Source organism: Vigna unguiculata, chromosome 9 (genome assembly GCF_004118075.2).
Source record: "Vigna unguiculata cultivar IT97K-499-35 chromosome 9, ASM411807v1, whole genome shotgun sequence".
Lineage (NCBI taxonomy): Eukaryota > Viridiplantae > Streptophyta > Magnoliopsida > Fabales > Fabaceae > Vigna > Vigna unguiculata.
Window position 1 is genome coordinate 30,375,350 of NC_040287.1, and position 15,782 is coordinate 30,391,131.

General features: G+C 28.0%; 1 protein-coding gene across 1 annotated transcript; it reads left to right on the top strand.

Annotated features, from left to right (window-relative positions):
- The first annotated feature begins 421 nt into the window (after window positions 1–421).
- On the top strand, window positions 422–6,007 carry LOC114163793 (polyadenylate-binding protein-interacting protein 12-like). Its single transcript, XM_028048117.1, has 11 exons — window positions 422–816; window positions 892–1,434; window positions 1,530–1,640; window positions 2,046–2,090; window positions 2,183–2,255; window positions 2,338–2,450; window positions 2,555–2,614; window positions 2,734–2,781; window positions 2,944–3,012; window positions 5,470–5,531; window positions 5,628–6,007. The coding sequence occupies exons 2-11, from the start codon at window positions 955–957 to the stop codon at window positions 5,683–5,685; spliced, it is 1,119 nt and encodes a 372-aa protein (XP_027903918.1). The 5' UTR covers window positions 422–816; window positions 892–954; the 3' UTR covers window positions 5,686–6,007.
- The last annotated feature ends 9,775 nt before the right edge of the window (window positions 6,008–15,782 follow it).

Here is a 15,782-nt window from a genome sequence, read left to right on the forward strand (position 1 = left end):
AATTTCAATATTTTTCTTATTTCTCTTACTTGTAACTAATTCAACGAACAAACTCACCTAAAATATCCTAAAACTATATAAATATTTATAAAAAAAATCTTTTCACAATAAGCAGATTATAAGTTTTTTACTTTTGTTGTTTAACAAAACTTTCATTTTGATTTTCTTAAGTGTTGATATCACTATCATTATATCGAGAAAACGTCAAAATCAAACTTAGAAAACCAATACCCTTTGCATTAAAAAGAATAAAAAGATTATTCTATCTTTTACATTAATATTACATTAGTAGCCACGGCTCTTCTTATTAATCCCTCTAATTATGTTTAATGGCATTAACATCATCTGGCATGAAAGATAAGTGTCTCATTAATTGATGTTTTGAATATCAAATCCGTGGCTTTGGTTTATGAGTATCCTGGCGGATGCATCAGACGCGTGGCGACATGTGTGACTGAATGGGCAGTTGTGGAAAATTAATGAAAAAAAAAAAACAAACAAAAAAATTGAGTCACGCTGTTCAATTTTTTCTTTGATGCATTCATCATCACCATCAAGACATCAAGTTGGGACGTTCTTCTCTGCTGCAAGGGTCTAAAAAGTCAGTGCAGTGAAAACGGACGATCCGAAGAATATTACCCTCTCACATCTCTCTATAACATTAATCGTCAGTAAGATAAACCTCTATCACCAATTTCTCTCTGTTTCTTTTCTGGGGTTTTAAGGTTGTTTTTTTGGTTGTGGTTGTTGTTGTGTCTCAATCTCCATGATCAGTTTGATCTTATGTCAATGAAGAATTTTTAGACAAAAACCCAGGTTTGTTTTCGTTCTGAATAAGGTTTTCTCGTTCTGGGTCTTTTCCTTTTTGTAAGGTTTTACTGGTTGATACAGATTCACGAAAAAACCTTAAAGCGGAGAAAAAGACAGCGACTTTTCATCTCTACGCAAGTGATTATGGCGGTTGCTGAGAATGTTGGGGCCAAAATCGGTTCTTCGAGTCAGAGTTTGGACAGCGGTGTAGTGTCTGCGGATTCGAGTGAGGTCGAGAAATCGAAAACTCGAAGCGATCAGAATCTGACCAACGGTGTGTTTACCCATCAACAGCATCCAGAGAGAGTTCCCAGCTCTATGACAGTTCCTAATGGAAATTACAGCTACAATACTCAGATGCACGGAAATGGGGTGAACAACGATGGGTATGGGATGAATGGGGTTATGAGTGGGGAGAATGGGGGTGACAGTTTCAAGCGTGACATGAGGGATTTGGAAGAGCTTTTATCAAAGCTGAACCCCATGGCCGAGGAATTTGTGCCCCCATCACTAACCAATACTCATGGCTTTTTAGCTGGACCTAATACTGGGTTTGGTTACACTAACAATTTTATGCTGCCTAATAACTTTGGCAGTGCTAATGGACAAATTAACAATAGAAGGGTATGAGTAAATTGTTTTTGATTTCAATTAGATTATGTTCTCTCCCTAGCATGAATGTTTTACCTTTTTTCTTAATACTATAACATGTGTTACAGAGGAAGAATGGCTATAATCCTGGGAAGCGAAGAGTGAATCATAAAATGGATATGGAGAAAAGAGAAGAGATGATTCGGAGGACCGTTTATGTGTCTGACATTGATCAACTGGTATAAATTTTATCTCTATTGTTGATTGTCTTGTTTCAGTTAGCTTACAATGTTTGCCACGTTTGTTAGTGCCAATCATTATTGTTTAGGGTTTTTTGTGTATTCTTTTGTTTCAGCTAGTTTGTAACGAGTATTCATGTTAGTGCCAATCACTATTGTTTGGCTGTTTTGTGGATTCTCCTATTTCAGCTAGCTTACAATGTTTGCAACATGTATTCATTTGAGCCGGTGTTGTGGATTGCTTGCAATGTTTGCCACGTGCATTCATGCTAATGATTGTTGTCTAGCTGCCTTGTGGATTCTCTTGTTTCAACTAGCTTGCGATGTTTGCTGCCTGTATTCGTGCAATTGATTATTTTCTCTGTTGGAATACACACAAATGATTGTGTTTCTGTTGGTGTCTAGGTTACTGAAGAGCAGCTGGCTGCTCTCTTTCTCAACTGTGGCCAGGTAGCATGGTTACAATTTATTTAGGACACGCCTTTTTCTTCCTAATTATGGGAGATCGTATTACTAAATTGATACCTTGTTGCTGGTTATAGGTTGTTGATTGCCGCGTATGTGGAGATCCTAATTCTATTCTTCGATTTGCCTTTATTGAGTTTACAGATGAAGGTAACATTTTTTCCAAATGTATGTTGCTTGTAAGCTGTGATTGTTATTGATATTTCACTGTATAACGTTGTTGTGTGCAAAGATGGAGCAAGGGCTGCCTTGAGCCTGTCTGGTACCATGCTTGGATATTACCCGCTGAGAGTGCTGCCTTCAAAAACTGCCATTGCACCTGTGAATCCAACATTTTTGCCTAGGGTAATATTTTTCTGTTCATGATGCCTATTACACATATTTGAAGATGTTTGGCCATAGTGAATTAGCATTGCTATTAACCTTCCTGATGGTGCTGTATTTCTCAGTCTGAAGATGAAAGGGAAATGTGCTCAAGAACAATTTATTGCACAAATATCGACAAGAAGGTACTTTTAGGATTTGACACATTTGTAGAATCTTGCTTGAAGGAACTACTTCGTCTTCTCTCATGTCTTATGCTGCATTTGAATCTCACTATTCTTAAAAAAAATTATTGTTTCTGCAGCTTACTCAAGCAGATGTCAAACACTTCTTTGAATCTATTTGTGGAGAGGTTTGTAGCTTTTAACGGAACTAGGATTATAGTATTTTTTGATGGCTAACTTTAAGTGCCATATGAGAAATTTTCCATTATTTTGGTGTATTCGTTTAGATTGAATACCGTTTGTTGTTGGTTAATGAGTATCTTGTAAAATATTTTCATTTATTCATGTAGGTTCAACGCTTGAGGCTTCTTGGGGATTACCATCATTCAACTCGAATTGCATTTGTTGAGTTTGCACTGGTAATTACTTTCTAACTTTTCAAATGTATTGTTTTCTTTTGAGTGAACTCTGGTTTACGGCTATTTTATGTATTGTCTATTGGAGTGCTACTCTTCTATTCCCACCCCCTCCCCAAAAAGGGAATCCATTATTACTGCCTGTGGGTAAATTTCTGTCAATAATTGTGATTCATATTTTCATAGTTATAGTAGCTGCACACTGCCTGCTGAAATAGCTCCAAAACAGTCTTTTTGAAGAAAAGAATCAACAGAAATGTGTGTAAAAGGAGTCGTGATGATCCTTCTAATTTTTTTTAGTAGTGTCAGTAAGCTAGATCTTTAGAATCACCCAAACATTTTTTTTAATGCTGGATAATATAGTAAAACATTACTATTTATAGTGTAAAATGAGAAACTAAAAATAAGATCGTAGAAGCGCTGAAATTGCCAATCTTATTGAGTGCTTGATTTGCATCTGCTACCTATATGTGCACATAAATGATGCAGATCTCAGAAGCTATATAAAACTGCTTCTACGTTAAATTAGATAATGATATATTTTGGTTTTTCATTGACATAAAATCACACACATTTAATGTTGTAGTGAGCTGCCATTTTGGTGGTGGGCCAAAACCAATTTGGAGAGAAGAGAAAACTATATCCATCTGAACACAATTCCTTGTTTGATGTCATCTCTCAGTATGTGTTCTATGATTGGTCTGTGGTTGATTTGTTCTTGTTGATGATGGCTGATGGAATGTGGTGGTTGGAATTTGTTTGTATCACAGTTGCAGTTTACCAATTATCTCCTTTGAAGTCAAAATTGGTTGTGGACTGCTGGGTGTGGTCCATACTAGTTTTTTTTTCTACATTTTTCCAAATGATATCTCCCCTTTTAACTAGTTTCTGATTGCTTGCTGACTGTGCCAAACAACATTATACTGGCTGTGGCTAATAGTTAACTGTAGGAGTTGTAGAAAACATGTCCCTTTCTCTTGAATCGTAAACTTTTGTTACTTTGTAATGTTTGACTAATGATAAATAAAAATTTCATTTATATTGGAGCTATAATTTTAACTTCACTTGTAGGTTTCAACTGACTTATGTATTTTTTATTGAAATTTAATTAAATCTTAGTAACGAACTAATGATTTTTAAGATTATTTTTCTTATCTGTTATCTTATATTTATATATATTTTTTATTATAAATGTGCATAATAGGTAGGACCTTATGATCTATATTGTAATCACATTTTAGGTGTTGTTCTCTCCCTTCTGATTCTAGTTAGGATCTTAATGTTGACAATTTTGGTTTGAATTCAAGCTACACTGTGATACCACAGAAAAGGAGGGAGAAAAGTCAGAAGACAAATTGAATTTATTTTTTTAAGACAAACTAAATATTAAATTACAACAATAATCATAGATGCAATTCATATAACACCTAAATCAATTGGCTTTTGTATAAAGAAAACATGTTGCATGCCTTTTTAGCATAACACTCTTTTATTTTCCTTTTTTATAATTTTTGAAAGGAAGAAAACTGAATTAGGAATCCATGAAATCGTTTTTGAAACATGTAGTGTGGTGAAAAAAAGGTTGCAATAGTGATTTTTTTTTTCATATAACTAGAGATGGTTGGTTGAATCTCATACTAGTAGGCCTTGTTTTGGCTCCCATTATATTATTAGAGGAAGGCTGCGCTGCTTTCTTTCATCCGTGAATAAGAGAATGATATTCACCTCTATCCATACATGAGTGTTAGGATTACTATAATATGGAGACCCCTGACAAAGTTCATTAGTTTCTAGCCAGTGTTAGGATTACTATAATATGGAGACCTGACAAAGTTCATTAGTATTAGTTTCTAGCCTATTGAGCTAGGCAATGTTACCTGGGCTTGTTGATTTTCATAGATCACATTCTGGTGGCTCAGTCATGCTATTGAGTTTGTCTTGTTTAAATTAAATAATCTAAAATTGATACATTTTAGATATGATGATAAATTCAATTAAACCTTGTCTTCAATTTTGATGTGCCCATCCTCAAACTTTCTGCTGTTTAACTTTGTTAATAGCATAGACTTTGTTAATAGCATAGACGTGTTTGCTTAATCTTTTTTGGATATGTTGTTTTTGATGTATTTATCTTTTTATCCATTTTCCATCCTTATTTCAACATCTATTGCAAGTTAAATGTTGTTTTGTTCTTTTTGCTGATTATTTTGTTAATGCAGAAGAGCTCTCAGACGACGATAAGATGCTACACTCGGTTGCCTTTGTAGTGTTTGGAATTTTGTTTCATCTTTGTCAGTTTCAATTTGTCTCTTTTTGTAACATGATGGTGTGGTCCCAGTAAAATTCTTGTATCTGTGATAAAATGTTCTACTCCCAATATTTATATGTTGTTGTAGAGGAAAGTATCTTGTCTCCAAATGTTTTGGCTAATATTTGCTTTTATTTGCCTCATTCTTGCAGGCTGAGAGTGCAATTGCTGCACTGAGCTGTAGTGGTGTTATTTTGGGTTCACTGCCTATAAGGTTAGACTAACATATCTTCCTTTCATTTCAACTGACCTATCCTTAAACCTACTACAACCTTCGTTAATGTTGCTTGAAACATGGTATGTTGAGCAGGGTAAGTCCGTCAAAGACACCTGTCCGTCCTCGCGCTCCCCGATCCTCCATCCACTGAATCGTCCTTTTGCATGTTTCTGGGGTTGCTGGTGCTCGGAGATATATTTACATATATACATACATAGAAACAGATATATTCTAAGGTACCTGTGGCGTTTTGTTGATACTTTTGTCCTTGATGAGACTTGCAGTATGGTATCTTTGTTTTCTGTTGGGATCGTGGATTATGTGTTTAGATGTAGAGTTGGGTGGCGTTTTGAGGATCTCTAAGGCTTAATTTATGATGGGTTGATCTTGCAAGGAGAAAATTTTATAGTTGGATTTTTCTAACATCTGGAATTTACTTCAAGAAACATCTTACAAAGCCTTTGTTTTAGTTAGGTTCTGTTTTTTGTTTTTGTTTGTTTGTTATCTTGCATGCACCAACCACCACTTCTACCTCAAAATTTTTTAGCCAATAATGAAAGATGTGTGAGAAGTGTGTTAGAGTATATTGCGAACACTAGTTTTGGCTGCTAGTGTTATGTGGTTGGTGGAAGCCACCTACTCAGTCTCCAAGTCATTTGGTTTCATAATATTGCCCAAACATGTTCCGATTTTTGCGCTACTTTTTGTTTCTACATTTTTCTGTTTTGGAGTGGAGTTCTCCTTTGCAACAACACACTGTCTTCTTATGCATTAAGGGAATTCATTTGTTCACTTCGTTTTGGTACAAACATTTGGCATGCCTGGTTAGAGTGAGTTATAAGTTTAAGACTCTTATTTTGCAAGATCCCTCCATTAGAGAACTTACATAGATTTTGTAAGATTCCTCTAAAATTATAGATTTAAGTAGGACTTTTTGTTATAAAATTTTAATAAATTATTTTTTTAATCTCAGAAGAAAGCGTATTGTTAAAATAAATGTATGTATTCATAATTATCCTTCTGTATTTGAAATTTATATAATTTAAATTTTACATTTACACAATTATAAATTATTATTTTAAAATTTCTTAAACTACAAAGTTAATTCTAATTCTTTAAATTTAATAAAATACTATTAAAGTTTATAAACTCTAAAATTAAACTAAGAGTTTTAAAAAAATGTTTTTTTTATCTTTTAATTTAATGCTTGGAGTTAAAAGCTATATTTTTTTTAATTTTTGAGAATATTATATTATCTTTTGTTTTCGACTTTAATAGTCTAAAATGAAAATTATCTCAACTTTTAGGGATCGGTTCTTCGACAATTAGTTTATTTATTTTAGGTAGATAATTATAAAACTAAATCTAAAGTACTTATTTCAAGTTTATCTTAAAAATAGATTTTAAGTTTTACCAGATTTATACTGTATACGGGCCTTAAAGTTTTGTGCGAGATGCTAACTATTTTAAGTAATACTAAAATATGCTTGATGCCGTATTGTACCTAGAAGAATATTTTAAAACACGTTTTATTACAAATTATATTTTGTTTCTGTTCCGTATATAGATAAATAATTTGTTATGGCAAATAAAAAATAAATGTAGGTAGATAGAGATTAATAGATTTTTGTATCCAATAACTACGATAGAGATTTAGAAGGGAATTCTTTTTTCTATTAATTTTAAGAATGTCTTCATATTTTTATTTATATATTAAATCTAGAATTGTTAATTTAAATAATTTATTTGATTAACTTAAAAATATTTTATATTTTGTACCATTATCTTGAGTTTTCAAAATAATGTAAGGTGTCCCTATACTTATTGTTTGAATGGTTTATTAACCATTAACAAGATTAAATTATTTTTTGTGAAAAAATAAAATTAATTGTCACTTGAGCATGAAATTTGAATTGTAATTTCCGACATTTATAAGAAAATTATTCACTAAAATATAATAAAAACTAATCTTATTTGTTCTAAAAAAAGTCATATAGGTTCCTTGTTTATGAAGGGTTGACTAAACAGTTCATCATTATAATGCATAAATATAAAGTTCACTCCGTGCAACCAATAAAATCATTATTAGTCAGATTAGTTAATTATCCCATCGTAAGTAATATGTCATGTCAAGCAGCTACGTGTTCCATACTAAAAACATTGGGTTTACTTTTGATTATATAAAGAATGTAGTAGATATATACTACCACTGAAATAAGTTATACTATAAATTTATTGATTTTTTATATGATTATTAAAATAATTGTTATAAAGTCAATATATTGATCTATTTGTTTTATGTCACAAATTATGAGATGTCATGTCTGAAAATTTGAGACTCAATCAAAACTAATGTAAAACAAAATATGGACGGAGTACTTGGTGTAAGATACTCTCAAGGATTAATGTAAAAAAATTTAAATTGAAGGGAATAGACAAAATTTTAGATGAAAAATTATATTTTATTCTAATATAAAAATTTACATTACTAGTAAATGTATTATTTATTCATGTGTAAAAATATATTTTAAATTAGTCCTTGAGTTACTGGTACATATATTATTTATTCAAATATGCATGTCTTTTGTGTATACAAGAGACTCTTTTTTTTTTTTTTTTCAATTTCAACTTATACATTAATGGACATGATTGAAATCAACATATATTTGTAATCACAAATTTCTGTACTTGATATTTAATCCCTACAATCATAAATTTAGTCAACATATTATCTTATGTATATGATTTCAACTTAATTCATATCATCTTTAAATATAAATTCTTCATCACTTTCTTGAGATTAAACAATAATATAAAACACATATTCATAAATAGTAGTCATGGTTTAAATAATCCAAATGAATTAAATATATAACAAGTTAAAATAAAGCGTTTTTGTTAAACAAAATTCAATCTATTGAGTGGATTAAATTAAGAGTTTATCTTAATTGTTTCTTTGAATAAATTAATTGAGCATATTCCAATGTGTTTATTCCTTGAGCAACTAATCTGATAGTGAAACTGACTATTAAGACAAAATCCGCTGAACGCCTCAAAATCTGTTGAGTGGATCAAGTTTTTTTGAAAATCAATTCATTTATAATCCTACACGTGAACAAATTAAGCATAATTAACAATTTTGCATAACCTTTCAAAATCAACCTTATATCTTAAACTAACCAATTTACTTATTCTAACAACTATAAAAAAAAATGTAATACATAGAAAGTCTGGTATTCATGGTAAAACCAATATATTTAATTTGTCCATGCTAAACCCCTATTCCAATGTAAACCTAATAATAACTTGAAATTCAATAAAAACAAATCAATTACGTCAACAACGATTGTTCTTATATTTAAACAAACAAATTAATTATAGTGTAAGGTAATTTCTCTGTGTGAGAGTCACTTATGACCTAAATATTTGTCATAAGAAGCTACAAAATTCCTAAGAATCTAACTAAACAATAAAAAATTGTAATCGCATATTAAATAACATAAGAGAAATATTTTTGTCAATTAACAAAACCATTAAATATGTCCGGTATTAGCATAAAAATTAATTAATTAATTAATTAAAGCTATATTTACTTCAAGTTACAAATTATTTGCATAGTGTGATCTTGAACTTACCTACCATTGAAGTCGGAATTTGACTTCAAAAGAGAATTGGAGTTAAATTTTGAAAGAGGAAGAAAAATGATGGAGAAGGAAAACTTTGCAAAAGAAGAAAAGAAAGAAAAAGTGAAGAAAGAAAAGAAACTAACAAAGGAAAAGAAAAAAAGTCAAAGACCCGTTAGGCCTTAAACAACATGATATTATTAGGTTGTACATTATTAAATTAGGACCAATGAAAAAGAAGAGAACATGGTAAAAATATTATTCAAAGAATTTACAATAATTATATTAATCTTACTTGAAACATGACAAGAAATATAATTAAAATATCCGCAAAATGCATTCGTGTTCAAACTCAATTTTTGTTGTCTTTTAACTACACTTTTTTTTATCCATTTTGTTTTTTATGATTACACGACACGGTTGACCATTGATCGAAGAGATTTGTGTTATGATTTTGTTTCTGTGAGCGGAAAAAAAATGGAAGCACACCTTGATTGAACAAGTGATTCATAATTGAAGGTTCTTGAATTCAAGATTACCACCTCCTAAGGTTTAGGTCTTTGACTCTCTCATGGTTGAACGTGGAAAAACTAAACTTTCCTTTTATTCCGTTTCAAACTCGACCAAACACGCCACATTGTAAGTTACAACAACAAAAGCTTAATAATGATATAAGTTAATAAGAATAAAAGAGAGAGAGGGGTAACAGAGGAAAAAGAAAGACATTGGAGTGTTTCTGCGAATCCCATTCCTGTGTGACAGTGATTGCGAAGATGTGTGAGGCAATGATAATTTGGAAGAATCGTAGGTAACAACGTTTTCTCTTACCAACAAAATGCTGCTGTCGCACTCACCTTCCTCGCATCTCAATGCATATCTGCGTCTCAACAAAATTAAATTTTGCATTGTGATGGAGATCTCACATCAAATATTTAAGAACTTCGAGTATATCAAAACTACAAAATTGCACAAGACAACTAAAGAATCCCGAAATAAAATAAAAATATTTTATTGTTACATAAATAAAATATTATAGAATTCTTAAATATAAAAATGAAAATAAATTATTTATGTAGTTATCATTATTTTGTAATCATAATATTTTTTTAGTTGTTGATGAAGCATCTAATTTTTTAACTTATAAAAAAAGTTAAAATTCTATTTGTTCTATTCAAACATAATATCAAAATTACAATCTTATTTTTATAAGACCTTGAATTAAAGGTCATATGATATGATAGGTTCAAAATTTTCTTATCTAATTTGAAAATATAATTAATTGTCAATAACAATTTATACTTTTGATATTAATTAGTTGATGAAGTAATGTGAACAAATGAGTATACATTATCTTACCTTTTTTTGTTGTATGTTGTTTCAACTGTAATGATAGTAGATTACATAGAAGTAGATTACTCACGATAAACATATCCATAAATAATATATATATATATATATATATATATAACATTTGAAATGTTTAATGATATAATAAATATAATGTAACTTAATAGAACCTATATGAGTCAACTAAAAACATGGAAAATTATATCTCCAATATGATATAAATGGATTAAAATTTAAGTAATGTAAAATAATCATTTATATTAATATTAATGAGAATACACATGTGCGTTATTTTTTTATGATAATAAAAATAATTATTTTTATTTTAATATAAATATAAATAATTTTTACAATTTAATGATAAATAGTTTTTATTTATTTTGTAAGTAATTTTAAAATTAAAAATTTATTTAAATAAAAACAAATATGAACATAGATAGACTGATTCAAAGTTATTTCCCCAAACACAGTGGAGGTTCTTTAATTAAGCACAGCCAAAATTCATGTTTCTTTTTGTTCACTGTGTTAATATTTAATGATTTATATATAAGCTTGATTACTTACTTCTAACATTATCTTTTCTTTCTGTTTTCTTCAATCTACCAAACTTTAAAAGACTATCATAGTCACAACGTCAATCGCGTGTTTCTTTATCCATATAAATTTAAATTAGTATTCTTAAAAATAATCCATTAGTTAAAGTTCAAACAAAAGAGTAACTGGGATACTGGAAAAAAAAATATTGTTTAAGATAATCCCTGAGTTAAGCAAAATTAGTGCTAATCGTTTCATTAAAACATCTATTATTCCACAGGTTGTTTTTATTTCATTATTATCATTAAAATTCTTTATTTATCCGATAATATGATCCGAGGCATTAATTATACACACCAGAGTTTCAAAATATATTATTTAATTAGATGGTTTAATCTTCTATTCTCTTAAAAAACTACAATATGATGAAATATTACTTTTTCCCATCTTATTAAATATTTTTCTCTTTCCAAATCAAAAAACATGTGATTTGATTTATGTTTTTTTTTCATCATAAAATATTATATTCGTTGGTTTTATTTTACATTTCTGATCGCTTCGTAAACATAACATACAAATAAACAAAAAGAACGTTTTTATGCTATCATTTTGTCTGATGCTAATCACTAACTTTAATAAGGATGTGGATGTCTACGCAGTTTAGTCACCGGTGAATGATTTTTATGATGATTAGACTAATTTCACCTCCGTAATTAATAATTAATTAATTATTATATAACTCGCGAGTCATGACATTAACATCATAGTACTTTTATACCATTCTCTCCTTTTCTCAAATTCAATTCCAAACGTGTAGAATTGGAAGAAAACAAAACTAAATGATATTTTAACCAAAAGAACATATTTGCTTTTGTGCTTATTATAAATTTTAAAATTAAATTAGAACCTTCTCTTAATTAAAAAGTAGGCCTTGTACTGTTGAAAGTAGAAAGTAAAGAAAGACTTGTAGAGTTTTAAATCATTAACTAAGGACTAATATTAAAAATATTATTTTTGTTTTCTCAATTCCAAAAATTGAGTTCAATTCACTTTTAATCTTCTAAATTTTTAAAAATATATTGTACCGTTTAAATATGATTTAAACATTTCTTACATTTTAACTGATATGATTTTATTTTCTGAAACTAAAATCGGTTTTACAAAACATGCATTTTATTTAGATTTTTTAATGAATAAAGACGTTTTTTATTTTATAAATTTTAAACTACAATAATTTTCATTCAAATGATTAAAACCGTCTTTTTTTTTGTTACTTTCAAATTATCAAATAAAAAAATAACTAAATTTATCTCTAAAAACATACTACCACAAATAAACAAATAAAAAATATCGTTTTTTAGTAGCTTATGCTAAAATCTGACACTGTGATTAACTGATTTATATCATTATGGATTTGTCGTCTAAGATTTAAATCGATACATGTTTAGTGTTTTGTAAGGATTAATCTCGTGTTAAAATAAACAAAAAATATTGAAGAACTAATAATTGTTCATATTGATGATAATCCTGAAGAAAATATTTATTCTATTTAATTTTGCAGATTAAATATGTTGACATAATATGATTTTAAAATGATGGATGGGTGTTTAGTTTTTATAAAAAATAAAAAAGAAATGTTAGAAAGTAAGTAATTCATCATATTTAAAAAATTTATGAAGGATGATAAAAAAATGGACTCTATTAATTTTACTATTTCGAAAAGCTCCCTAGTAAAACAGTTCATTGCACAAAACAACACACATGCTTGTATATATCTAACGCAAACTGTTTCAATAGAAATAGATGACTAAGCTTGATTATTACATTTTTATTACTATATTTTGGAAAATTTATTTTCTATTTAATATTTCTATAAAATATTATCATAAAAATTATTTAAATAAAATATAGCAAAAAAGGTCATGTTTATACTGTTAATCTCATTAATTATCAACTCCTCTTATGTAAGAAATAACTGACAGAAGAAGCACCTTAACTTTTAGTGAAGAGATGAAGATAAGAAAAAAGAAAACTATAAATATGATAAATGATTTATCAAAGAAAAATGATACTCATAAATTGATAATGTTATATGTTGAATATCATACCAAATAGTAAATTAAAATTAAAATTTATAAGAAAAAGTGTTTACTAAACCATATATTGAAAAAACAATTAATATTAATGTGGTCCAGAAATAATTTACTGGAGAATTGGATCCGACTTTCGAGTAGTATTTATAATGTTATGACATATATATCAGTATTGTATTGTGATAATGTGATATGTATCGATAATCAAAATGCAATAAATTTGACAGTTCCACGTGTATTTGTTTGGTCCACTTACTTTGATATAACAAATGTATTTGCTAGGATGACATCACTTCAAGTTAATCCTTTAATACTTAAATTTTTTATTTTACTAAATAAAAAGGATTTTTTTTAATTTTATTATTCTTAATTTTCGGCATTTGTTCTTATTTTTTTATTAATTACATTTTTTCGATTTTTACTACTGAATTTGAATGCACACTTAAAATGTATCAAAATGTTCAGAATTTAATAACTTTTCCATTACTTCTTTTCCTTTTCAATGCCATTATCTAATAATTTTTATAATTTTTTGTTATTATAAAAAAAAAGAAGTAAACATACATACACTACTACATCCATATGTTTCTACTAGTTTTTAATAGTTTGGTTTCTTCTTTCTTTGAACATATTTTATCTCTTCTTGTTAAAGTCAATAATACTATAAATTTGTCCATGAATAATCCACACTTTCATTACAAAGTTATAAATAAAATGTAATGTCACACTAAATATTGATTAATAGAATTTAATAGTTAAAATATTATTTGTATCCTTAGTGTTTTAAAATTATCAATTTAGTCCGTTTATGTTTGTAACATTACCCAATTAAATCTTTTCCACAGATTATGGTGGATGCTACAATACTTTAATTGTCCATTAGAATCTCAAGTTAACATAATGATAATGATAATATACACATATACAACTAATGTGAATTTTATCTGATATGTTTTTTTGTTATTTTTTTATTTAAAAGTGTTAGGATTTTATCATTTGGACTTTGTTTATGTAAATGAAAAATAAAATTGTTTCGAAATTAAGAACTAGAATTTCTCTATTAAAATGTCAAAAGCCAAAATATAAGATTGTATAGGAACATCTCCTTACGAACAACTAATTTAAAAATATTATCCACTAGTAAGGCACTCTTAAAGATTTTTGTTTGTTAATGTGGAATAAATATCGTTTTATACACTGTAGTAAAAATGGACAATAATTTCTAAAAAATGTTTTAAGGATATTGATATTTTCTTATATGATTTGAAGTTATTTACAAATGTCTACATGTCAAATACAAGATTGAAGCTCAAAACGGTATTATTTCATTAAATGTCAAATAGTCAAACCTCTTATAAGACACACTCATCACATTTTTAGGTTATCATTTTTTAAGGTTGTGGAAAGATAATTAAATTAGGTAATACTATAAACATAAAAAAACTATATTGCATAAAAAACTATGTTATGGACCGTAAAGGTAGCTCTTTTTGCACAATTTTTGGCTTGGAGGTTAATCATGAATAAGATCTTAGGAGAAGAGTAGTACAATTAATTGATGTTTCTTGTGTATTCCGTGGGCTAGAAGAAGAGACTAAAACACACTTATTTCTCACTTGCAATATAACAAAAAAAGATTTAGAACACATGTAACAGGTGGGTGGAAGTGAGAATCGTGGATCATAATCAACTTAAAACTTATTTCCAACAATTGATTTAATGACCCTTAATAGTAAATAAAATAGGTTATGGAAGGGTGTATTTGTTTCTAGTGACAAATCTTGACCAATAACTTTAGGTGGCCAAAATAATATACTCAAAATTAATAATTTTAAAATTGTATTTGATATGGGTTCCATTTTAAATACGTTATACTAATTTGATCCTTTTCATTCATGGGAGATTCTCATATTTGGGAATGTTTTTTTATCATGCTTGAAATAATTAACATCAAACTCCTCACCTCTAACTTAACTTTTCTAATTAAATTTTTAGTATCATGCTTGATGGAAGAAAGTTGAATCTACTTATTTTCATCTTCATCTCCCTTTTTATTACTTTTAAAGACATAAATTTATTCTTTTATTCTACATCAATATACATGATTTTTAAAAAATTAAAATTTAAAAAAAAATTATCATAATCTAATTGAAAATTTGGAGAAATAATTAGTTAAAAACTTTAATAATCAAATCATAATTTAAAACTACTTATGAAAAAACACAAGAAATATATTATTTTTTCTTCTATATTCATAAAAAATGAATATACAAGGATTCATAAAATAAGAAAAAAAGTGCTAACTATTAAACTAATATTTCACTATTAAGTGAGACAAAGAGAAATATTTTTTTTTTCAAAAATAGAAGAAAACATATGAGAAATGAAAGCAAAAATAGTGAGTTTATGTCTAATTTTTTTTTAAAAAAGTGAAAGTGGTTAATGAGTACAATAAATGAAAAACTCAAAAAACAAGAAAAATAAAATAAAAAATACATATTAATAAATATTTTATTCTTTATTATATTTAATTTTATGTTTTATTATTTATTAACATTAGATTTTATGTTTTATAAAAGAAATAAAAATATACTTAATTTAATTTTCATCAATGGTGTATATGATTTAAAATTTTTAACAAACTTTAAAAA